This window comes from Microtus ochrogaster, chromosome 8, assembly GCF_000317375.1.
Source record: "Microtus ochrogaster isolate Prairie Vole_2 chromosome 8, MicOch1.0, whole genome shotgun sequence".
Classification (NCBI taxonomy): Eukaryota; Metazoa; Chordata; class Mammalia; order Rodentia; family Cricetidae; genus Microtus; species Microtus ochrogaster.
In genome coordinates this window covers 20,963,340-20,973,785 of record NC_022015.1, presented here as the reverse complement: position 1 = coordinate 20,973,785, position 10,446 = coordinate 20,963,340, and the positions used below count along the sequence as shown (strand labels likewise).

General features: G+C 49.8%; 2 protein-coding genes across 2 annotated transcripts in view; one reads left to right on the top strand and one right to left on the bottom strand.

Annotated features, from left to right (window-relative positions):
* Positions 1-2,871: 2,871 nt before the first annotated feature.
* On the top strand, positions 2,872-3,536 carry LOC101998867 (cytochrome c oxidase subunit 6A2, mitochondrial). The gene is made up of 3 exons (XM_005351338.3): positions 2,872-2,978; positions 3,154-3,290; positions 3,376-3,536. The coding sequence occupies exons 1-3, from the start codon at positions 2,906-2,908 to the stop codon at positions 3,457-3,459; spliced, it is 294 nt and encodes a 97-aa protein (XP_005351395.1). The 5' UTR covers positions 2,872-2,905; the 3' UTR covers positions 3,460-3,536.
* A 462-nt stretch (positions 3,537-3,998) lies between these two features.
* Positions 3,999-10,446, bottom strand: part of Itgad (integrin subunit alpha D) — a 28,781-nt gene continuing 22,333 nt past the window's right edge. The window contains exons 21-30 of the mRNA XM_005351944.1: positions 9,581-9,694; positions 9,380-9,459; positions 9,190-9,273; positions 6,077-6,155; positions 5,838-5,945; positions 5,676-5,753; positions 5,402-5,515; positions 5,159-5,260; positions 4,595-4,705; positions 3,999-4,103 (exon numbers count right to left, since the gene is read on the bottom strand). Of these exons, the coding sequence (XP_005352001.1) occupies positions 3,999-4,103; positions 4,595-4,705; positions 5,159-5,260; positions 5,402-5,515; positions 5,676-5,753; positions 5,838-5,945; positions 6,077-6,155; positions 9,190-9,273; positions 9,380-9,459; positions 9,581-9,694 (975 nt within the window). The remainder of the gene's footprint in view (positions 4,104-4,594; positions 4,706-5,158; positions 5,261-5,401; positions 5,516-5,675; positions 5,754-5,837; positions 5,946-6,076; positions 6,156-9,189; positions 9,274-9,379; positions 9,460-9,580; positions 9,695-10,446) is intronic.

Below are 10,446 nucleotides of genomic sequence, written 5' to 3'. Positions count from 1 at the left end.
ACCACCACCACTTGGCAAATGTCTAACAAATGGCTGGGATGCTGCTCCATGGGGTTTAGCAGTTGGTGAGTTTGTTCTGTTCTCTGCCTGAAGCAAAGAACAAAGTAGGCTTCCAGGAATAGGAATCTGATGACCGGCACAAGAGAGAGCTCAGAGGCGGTGACGGGTGCCCATTCTACGGTCTCCACACAGAAGCAATTAAATTAAAACCAGTTGGATGTGGAAGCAAGCACCTCAAAATACAGCACCAAGGAGGACTTAACTTCCAGGCCAGACAGGGGTACTCAGGTAGAGCTTGTCTCAGAAGCCAAAGGAGGAAAAGAAAAGGTGAATCGGGGGTGTGGGTTTGCCTAATATGCCCAGCCTCTAGGTTCGGTCCAGAGCAGCCCAAAAATCAACCACATTGCACACAAGTAAAAAATTTCAGATACTTGGGCAAGTGCACCACACGATGGCGACAGAGGACAGTAGTGACCTTTGCAGTTTTCAAGTTATAGCCAGCAAACCTCTTGGATTCTCCAGGCCTAGCCTGAAGGGATGAAGTTCTCAGCAAACCACTGAGTGGCTTCTTAGGAGAAAAGGAAGACCTAGAGTCATTATAAGTGAAAATGTCTCTCTTTCTGTTTTCTTCAGTAGCCATAGTGGTACAGAATAGGGAGGGAGTTACAGGAAACTGCGTACAGGGAGGTGACAGGTGAATTTAAAGTCCCATGGCCACAGCAGTCCTAAACTACAACAGGACAACAGTGACCCTCAGAAGAATCTGTTATAGTCCAGCAGAGTCACCAAGGAAGGTGAACTGAAGGAGGAACCTTGGCAAGTGGAAACCATTCAGTTTCTATTACATTTAATTGTTTATTTGTGGGAGGGAGGGGGCTTGAAGATGTGCGGGAGTCTCTCCCACCTCGTGGGTCTTTGGGATCAAACTCAGGCTTGACAACAATCACCCTAACCTGCTGAGCCATCTCAGCAGCCCCAACTTAAACTAAATAAGAAGTATGGGTGTAAAGGCCTTTCCTGAAATTGTTCCTGACTCACTTCTGCAAACTGAGTCCAGATTAGATACATCAAACTGTGTTCCAAGCTGGAGGCGGCCTGTGAAGACTGGAAATCTGAGCAGTGTAATTCACACCTGTAATGCAGGAGGTCATGAGTCTGACCCTGGCCTACAGAGAGAACTTTGAGGAGATAGCTCTGGCTGTTTTCTTTCAGTCTTTCCTCCCTCTGTGCCTGAGATGGATCCGTGGGCAAAGGTGCTCGCTAAACACACTTGGTGACCTGTGCTTGGTTCCCAGAATCCACCTGAAGGTAGACAGAGAGAACAAACCCCACAACGTTGTCCGTCCTCTGAACCCCACACGGTGCTGTGACACACACTCGGTAATACAAAGTAAGACAAAGCAAAGACAATGGCTGAGCTCAGTGGAAACGAAGTGGATCAGTGTGGGCTCAGGACCCCCCAAGACCACGTTCTGAGCCTAAAGATTTATTAGCTCCAGAGGGACAGAAGGCAGGGAATAAGAGACAAAGTCAGGAGACAGAGGATAGGGGAGGGAACTAGAGAGAGGAGGAAGGGTATTTTACCCCATGGGGGAGACGAAGGATTGCCCCTGGAGAGAGAGGAGATAGATGGGACACATAAGCAAATGGCGGTTTATAAAGGTAAAATGGGAAACCCTATGTTAGGGTGATGCAGTTCACTTTAACTGGGTGTGTTAATTAGTTGAGCCAAAGGGGTCTTTTGATTGCTGGACATCAATACTGGACTTCAATACTCTGATAGCTGGGCCTTGGTAGTCAGCCTCAGGAGGAGGATGTGGCAAATAAGAAGACCGACCTTGGGGGCCGGCTTTAGGAATGTAATCTTCGGGTTTTTAACAAGGCAGAGAGAATGAGGGAAGGGCAAGGCCTGTCAGAGCTGTGTTCACCATTCCTGAGCAGGCTAGAGTCCTCTCAGGAAGCGTATTTAACTAGCATGCACTCAGTCCTGGGATTCAATTCCCCACACTGATAAATATTTTTTTTAATGGGCACTTCATTAATTTTATGCACATTGCACAGCTAGTCTCTGTACTAGCCCCTGAGAACAGTAAAATCATTCCCCACTACTATGGAAATAGATAGCATATTTTTCTTTATTTATTTAGAGAGTCTAGTGTAGTCTGGTCTAGCTTTGACCTTGGTATGTAGTCTAGGATGGCCTTGAACTCCTGATCCTCTTGCCTCCACATGCCACGTTCTGGCATTAAAGATCTGTGCCACTACACTGGGCTTACAGTAGCCCTGGGGACAGAACATGGGGCATTGTGGGTACTGGGCAGGCAGACACTCCAGGTCTTCTACCAACTAAGCTACCTTCTCATTGCCCTTCTACCTCCCTTTTGTGTTGTTATTTTCAAGACAGGGTTTCTCTGTGTAGCCCTGGCTGTCCTGAAACTCACTCCGTAGACCAGGCTGGCCTTGAACTCAGAGATCCGCCTGCCTCTGCCTCCTGAGTGCTGGGATTAAAGGTGACACCACCACCGGCCATCTTTTATTTCGTTTTTAAAGACAGGGTCTTATGTAGCTCAAACTGCTGTGCTTGGACTAACTAAGCAGACAAAGGCGGCCTTAAACTCTGTTCCTCCTGTCTGTGCAGCACAAGCTGTGGGGTGACAGGCCTGGCTCACCAAGCTAGGCACAGCTTCCACTTGAAATGTTCTCTTGCCAACATGAAAGGCACACATTGTGTCAGCTGCCTGGAGAGGCTCTCCTGCCAGTCAAGCCCCGCTTTAGATAGAGAAGGCCCCTAAAAATAGCCTTCCGTTCCAGCTCAACAGGTGATTGGCTCAGAGAGGGGAGGGCAGCCTCCAGGCTGCCTGAAGGGGAGAGGAAAGGGCAGTGTCATTCCAGCGTCTCCTCAGCAATGGCTCTGCCTCTTAAGGTCCTCAGTCGGGGCCTGGCCAGTGCAGCCAAAGGAGATCATGGCGGGGCAGGAGGTAAGCGGGGCTAGGCCTGACTGTGACTTAGTAGCCTAAGCCATCTGTTCTCTTGTCCTCCTCTTTTCCGCTCCCTCTCCTGGCTACCCTCCACCGATCGATCCACCGGCACTGGCCTTCCAGGCCTCTAGGCCCAGGGATAGCCTCTCTCCGACCCTCTCCTTTGTCCCCGTAGCCAACACCTGGCGCATCCTGACCTTTGTGCTAGCACTGCCCAGCGTGGCCCTCTGCTCCCTCAACTGCTGGATGCACGCTGGCCACCATGAGCGCCCAGAGTTCATCCCTTACCACCACCTCCGCATCCGCACGAAGGTACAGCCAGAGCCTGAGGGAGGGCCGGCGGGGGAATGAGTCCCAGGGGAGGGATTGTAGCGATCTGTCTGGCTTCTCTCTACAGCCCTTCTCCTGGGGGGATGGCAACCACACGCTCTTCCACAACCCCCGCGTCAATCCTTTGCCCACCGGCTATGAGGACTCTTGAAGCAGACAGACTCTTTTGCGGTCTCCAAACTGACCTGTGTTCTGGCTGCGAGAGCCCCTGAAGTTGCAGGGGACAGTCCCAAGGGCAATAAAGGTGTGGAACTTTTGTGTCCTCTGGCTCTTTGGGAACATCACGGCAGAGGGGGCGGGGCAGACTCCAGAAGGGCAGGGCAGCTGGGGTCAAGCTCTTCCATACAAGGAAAATGTGAAATTTCCTCCTCCATTTTCACTTTATTTAAAACAACAACATTTTATCCAAGCGATGCATTGTAAGGTAAGCAAATTCGCCTCACTCTGTGTTGTGGTTGTAAGTCTTGTCCATAGTATAAGTTTTGTCCTATACTTGCTCCTGCCCCTGGATCAGCACCAAAGTCTGATGGGTAAAAGCATTAAAAACCCCCAGCTCAGGAAGTGTGGCATCACACCTGGGAAGTTGCCCAGGCTAGCCCTGAGCCGTACAGTGCTTGTTCCCATGCCAGTTGATTCACAGGCAGAAACAAGACCAACTCCTCCTGGTAGAGATCCTGGAAAGGCAGATTCCTAGGACGGAAGCAGATGTGGGGTCTCACAGCTGTTATCGGCTGCCGCAGGAGCCCCAGGCTTGCCATCCAGCATTTCTTTGTACCGACGTTTGAAGAAGCCAAGCTATGAAATGTGGTAAGCCAGAAAAACTGAGTAAGAGGGCTGGGAAGAAAGTTGAGAAGAAGTTGAAGAGAACTAAACTCCTAGCCGTGTCCCGGAACATGCATGCAAACAGCTGTGTTCCAGAACATGCATGTGAACAGCTGTCCCGTATTGAGATTGTGTGCCAAGCAGGTGTTAGACACATAACTACAGGAGAAAAGCACAGATTAACCGTCAGGCAGATTTTACATGCATACTGTGGCTATTTCACTTCAGCCAATCTGTGATGTAAGTCTTGTTGTTATTCCAAAAAATGAGAAGCAAAAAAAAAAAAAAAGCCCCCAAATGAGAAGCAACTTACCTAAAATTAAACTGTAAGTGACAGAGATGGAATGTGTTCCCAAGCCTGCCCCACAACCATGATCCGAGTGTTTACTATCGTGTCTCGTGCACGGCAGAGCTGGTGGCGCACACTGGGAGTGTTAGGAGTATGATTGGAAGTGACACCTCACCTTGTACAGCACGGCTGTGATGAGAGCCAGCACCAGCAGGCCGCCCGCCGAGCTGCCCACGATGAGAGAGATGGGCTCGTAGACCTCAAATTCTTCCAGTATTGTCTCTACCTGATTTGAAGACCAAAGAGGGCTCTCTCTCTCTCCCTTTCTCTCCTTCCCTCCCTTCCTCTGTCCTCCCTCCCTCCCTCCCTCCCTCCCTCCCTTTCTCTCTCTCTCTCTCTCTCTCTCTCTCTCTCTCTCACACACACACACACACACATACATATATACACTAACACACACTCACACACACTCATTGACACATACTCTCATGTGTGTGTACGTGCACACACACACACACATGCACACACACGCACACATCAGGCTCCTAGTCTTTAATATTCCCCCTTCCTTGCCCAACCCCTATTCCAGGCACTGAGTTACAGAAGCTCTTGTACACTGAGTGTCTAAGGCCCTTCACTTGTCCTCCAACCAGGCTGGCAAGGCCCCCAGCCAGCACTGCAGTCTGAGCATTAGGAGCCCTCTTGCCAGCCTGGCTACCGCCTGCCACACAGCCACTACCTGGGCTCTCAGAAACGCCTCCTGTCCTGGCAGCTGGGAATACACAGATGTGTCAAATGTGACCTCAGCCACGCTCAGGACCACCACCTTTTTCTGCAGTGTCTGCAAAAGAGAGGGTGGGGCAGAGCTGGGAGTTGGACCTGGGAGGAGCTCAGGGGTCAAGAACGGCCCTGACCCAAGGATGCTCCAGAGCCATCAGGCAGGCATGGACTGGGGGAGGACTTCTGCTCCTGGCCCACGCACCTGGCTGACCCAGCCGAAGCTGAGGTTGCCCTTCAGAATGAAGTCAAGCTCGTCCTGGATGCCCAAGGAGGGGATGTCACAGCGGAAGTGCAGGCAGTCAGCAATGGAGCAGTCCTGGAGAAGTGGGGGGAATAAAGCTGAGGAGGTGTTTATTAGGAAAAGAGGGGCTGAAGGCTGTCCAGCCTGGGGTAGAGGATCTAAAACCACAGACAGACCACATGGCTCTGATTCATCAGTACATCCCTGTGGCCCCCAGGGCATGGGCTTTTCTCACCAGCACAGAACGCCTTTGAATCTGGGTCAGAAAGTCAGAATGCTGAGGGGGTTCCTTCTGGGACGCACAGGAGACACCCTGGGGTGGGGGTGGGGACATTTTCCTGAGCACGGTGTTGTTACAGAAAGTAACAACAGGGAGAGAGAAACTTCAGGCTGATACCTTTGGTGAGGTTGTCACAGCCACTTCCCACACGGCCACACCATTCAGTAGGATGGGGACCCAGAAGTGTACGCTGACGGCCAGCTTCCACGAACCCAAGTTATTCACCTGCGGAAAAGGGAGACCTGATGTTAACATGATCCTTAGAACACCCCCATTTATTTCTTACCCATAGCTCTCCTGTCCCCCCCCCCCCGCCCTCCAGCTGAGATCGACATGCAAAGCCTCTAGCTTCTCACACGATATCGATGTCCGGCCTCTTTCCTTCTCTCCCCGTCGAAAGAAGAAAAGTTGAAATGCTTTGTGGAATCTTCCTGCCTAGAGAAAATGGCATGTTGGTGAAAAACCACTCTGACGCCATCTCCACTTGAGCCATAGCTTGCTGCAGAGTGCTGGGCCCGGCAGATGACACAGGAAAATAACACCGGTCCCCACGTGCATTTACAGCCTCAGCGCCCATGCCGCTCCTCTCCCTACCGTGTTCTTTGCCAGACACACGGAATTACCAGCTCCTCCCTTGGTGCCCTGGCTTCTTTATACCACCATGGATTTGTTCCAGCTCTTTCTTTGGAATGAAATGTTCTTAGTCGAGTTCTAGAAATTTTTACGTTCACACCCGACTTCAGCATGTCACTTGTAATGTTCAATGTTTCCCAGTGGAGAGAAAGCATTTATATGCTCCCTCCAGCTGATAGGGTCTAGTAGGTAGCGAGTAGCCTCAGGAACTACTAGAAGGTCTTCTGCCAGAATGAATAAGCCTACGGGGGATCTAGAAGGTGAAGGCTAGATTACTTGGAACAAATGGAGTAAGAGCATGTCTCTGGTGGCAGTAATGAGTAGATACAGTCATGTTGGCGTAAGTTAGCCCACACGAAAAGGGACGGCCCAGGGGCTCAAGTCAAGAAGGCCCATATATGCTGGGTTTCTGTCTACTGGTTCCTTGTTTTTGTGTTTCCGAAACAGGCCTCAAACTGCATCCCAGACCAGCCTTAGATTTGCAGTGAGCTTCCTACCCCTGCCTTCCAAAATGCAAGGATTACAGCTGCCAGCCAACACATCTGGCTTATCCACGGCTTTCAGGTTACAGAAGGGCCAGGCAAGGTGCAGAAGGAGGGAGAGAGAGGAATGGAGGCTATGTAAATACATTACTCATGTATGAAATTGTCAAAAATTAAAAATTTAAATGAAAAAGTAAAGAACACATATTTACTTTTGGGGAAAAAAAAGTGTTATGGTATACCAATGCTGAGATAAAAAAAAGCATCATCACACACAAATGTTTTCCAGGGTATCTGGATTGTGCTCATGATTTCATTAGTGAAGTTATAATTCCCACCTTCTCAATGCTGAATGTCTCAGATCCCAATACCATAAAGCAGGCTGGGCATAGTGGTGCCCATCTATAGTCCCAGCAAGCAGGAGGCAGAGGCAGATGGATCTCTGTGAGTCTGAGGCTAGTCTGATCTACATAGAGAGTTACAGAATAGTCAGGACCACATAGTGTGAGCCTGATTTTAAAAAGAAGGAAGGGAGAAGGAAAAGGAGGAGAGGAGGAAGAGGAAGAAGAGAAAGAGGAAGGAGCCAACATGCTTCACCGCCACCCAGAAGCCAGATTACCTACCCCTGCGTACCCCAATAGTTTCCACGCTATCAACGTGACCTTTGAGAGCACGTGGAGCAGCCTGAGGGTGTGCTCTGCAGCGGGGCACTTGCATCGCCTGCTCTGGGACACTTGCATCGCCTGCTCTGCGCCTCAGGTTCAAGCCTCGGAACCGAGGCACTGGTGACAAACTGCATGAGTTCACAGCTCAGACACAGTGCTTCCTACTCAACTTGAAACGCAAGTCATTTAACTTCACTCGAGTCCTGCTGATTTTCTCTCCAATGAGGGCCATAGCAGCACCCAGCACCCATGCGCTCTCCATAACCCTGGGGTTTTTCTCTCTGTATGCTAGCTGAGACTCCTCTGTGCTTCCCGAACCTATTCTCTCTGGGCTCCCATTTCTTACTTTAAAATCTCTAGTTTACATTTACCTGCTTATCTGGGGAAGGGCGTGTGCCACCAGGCTTGTTTAGAAAGGACAACACACCAAAGTTTGTTCTCTGACCCTACCGTGTGGGTCTCAGGCATCAGGCTCAGCAGCTTGTGACTTCACCCACTGACCACCTCTGGGCCTTAAACCTCTTTTCAGCTCTAAGTAAAACATCCAGCCTTCCTCAGTCTTGAGAGGTGTGTAACATGCGTGTACGGGCACAAGTTGCTCTGGCAGAGCCTGGGGCTCACCTGCTTACTTTGGACCATATAAGCAACCCTGCTATAAAAGCTGGCCTTGTTGGAGACATTCCCTGGTAAATGCAGGGGCACATTATTTAACCTCTTGAATTTTTTCACTGGAGAAAAATAGGGAGAGTAATATGGTTGTCCAGAGGATTAAGTGGATATAATAATTTAAAAAAAACTATATAACTCATCTGGGCGGTGGTGGCGCATGCCTTTAATCACAGCACTTGGGAGGCAGAGGCAGGCGGATCTCTGTGAGTCCAAGGCCAGCCTGGTCTACAGGAGCTAGTTCAGGACAGGCCCCAAAGCTACAGAGAAACCCGTCTCGAAAAATCAAAACAAAAACAAAAACAAAAACCTATATAACTCTTCCCAAACCCCGCAATACAAAAAAACAGTTAAAATACCCCAGTATATTTAACTGTTCGCTGTGTGGTAAGTGTTTTCCTAGGGATGAAAGAGAAAACTCATGCCTGTCGTCCATGTATGGGTCATGTCATTGACAAGGACACATTTGATCCTGACCCCCTCCAGTTCTCCTACACGCTCAGCAGCCACAGCGCCAAACCTGTCCCTTGGTATTCTCACAGGCTTCCACACAGTTGCCCCTAACTGAACTATAGCCCCTTGCTTACTTCTGCCTGCCCTGCCCCTGACCTACGCACCTTCAAACCCACCGCAGCAGCTTTGTGCTTGTCTCTCCCGCCAGCGCTACCCTCCTCTGCCCTGTCTTGCCTTGGTGTGGTGACAGACCTATCCTGTTAGGTCAAGTTCCCAGCACACAAGGCCCAGGAGAGTCTTGACCGTTCACAGCTAGCACCAAGGAAAGCTTCGCATGAAAGGAAGACTGAATACGGGAGGAAGAAGAAGGTATCAGTGGTGAAGAGGTGAGCAATCTCAACAGCAGGCCGACTGTCAGAGAATTGCACAGCTTTTCTGTTAGGATCCAGGCTCAGTCCACTATCGTAAAATGGGCTGATTCAGACTCTCATTACAGTGAGAGCCCGCTGAGTAAGAAGTACCAGGCCTGGAGGAAGCAAAGGGCCAAGGCAAAGGCTGAGGATTTAGTACCTACGGATCACTGTATATACAGTGTATTTCACCGGGAGCTCTAGCTGGAAGGCAGTCGTGTTGGATTCAGGTTTATTATTTTCACTGGAGAAAAAAGAGAGGAAGACACTTGTGAAGGAGTCCAGGAAAACAACAGCCAGCTGGGGTGAGGGGCTAGAGGAGGAGAACAGCCTAGCTCTCCCAGGCTCACCTGCTGGCCTCCGCCCTCATCAGCAACCTGTCTCCCAGGAAGGCCTTGTAGGAGACATCAAATGTGATGATGAAGGTGCTCTGAGGGGGTAAAGAAAGGAAGACATGGAGAAAGTCGTGGGAAAGGAAGGGGAGGGAGTGTGTGGGGACAAAGAGACCAGCACCGAGGATCTGGGGGGGGGGGGAGTCAGGTAGCACTGACCTTGGCGCCTTCTCGGAAGATGGGGTGATTGATGCTACAGCTGCTGCTCCTCAGGTTCTCCTGGTCTGTGGACTCAGTCTCGCATGCCAAGCGGAGTGGGCGCTGGTGAGGTTGCTTGTAGGAGAGCAGAGGAATTCACGTTACGGCATTGGTTATTTGTGGCTCTGACAGAACACGGTAGCCAAGGCAACTTCAATATAGAAGAGTCTATTTGGCCTACAGCTACAGACGGATAAGAGTCTGTCATGGCCGGGGGGTATGAGAGCCAGAGCAGAAAACTGAGAGCTCACACCCTCAACCACAGCATGAAACAGAAAATATAAGCTTCAAGGGGCCCGAAGCTTTGATTCTTGACCCCAACCCAGCAGTGATGCACTTCCTCCAGCAAGACCCTAAACCTCCCAGACATTGTGCCACCAACTGAGGACCAAGTGATAAAATTCTTAAGACTGTGGGGACACTTTTCATCCAGACTGCCACATTTATCTGACAGAAGATGGTGATGTCATTGCTGAACAGTAGGGGAGGACGGGCTTTTCAATAAATGGTACCAAGAAAAATCGTCTCATATTGAAAAATAAAAGTACAGAGAGGAAATGAAATGAGATCCCTGCCTTGTTTTATTAAATATTAAATAAGTTCTAGTTGTTTCAAAGACTATTAAGTACAAAAGTAAAACTATAAAGACTTTAAAAGGGATTATAGCTTATCAAAACCTTGGGGTGGGGAGCCTCATGCATGTTAGGTAAATTCTCTACCACTGAACTACAACCCTTCCCTAGGAATACATTGTTTTCTTTTAAACATTAATGCTTTATTAGATCTCTCCCTCTCCCTCTCTCTCTCCCTCCCTCCCTCCCTCCCTC

Excerpts from the sequence above, each read along its gene's own strand:
- LOC101998867 (XM_005351338.3), top strand. The coding sequence starts at position 2,906 with ATGGCTCTGCCTCTTAAGGTCCTCAGTCGGGGCCTGGCCAGTGCAGCC. Across the intron at positions 2,979-3,153 it reads AGATCATGGCGGGGCAGGAG|CCAACACCTGGCGCATCCTG; the intron begins GTAAGCGGGGCT and ends TTGTCCCCGTAG. Across the intron at positions 3,291-3,375 it reads ACCTCCGCATCCGCACGAAG|CCCTTCTCCTGGGGGGATGG; the intron begins GTACAGCCAGAG and ends TTCTCTCTACAG.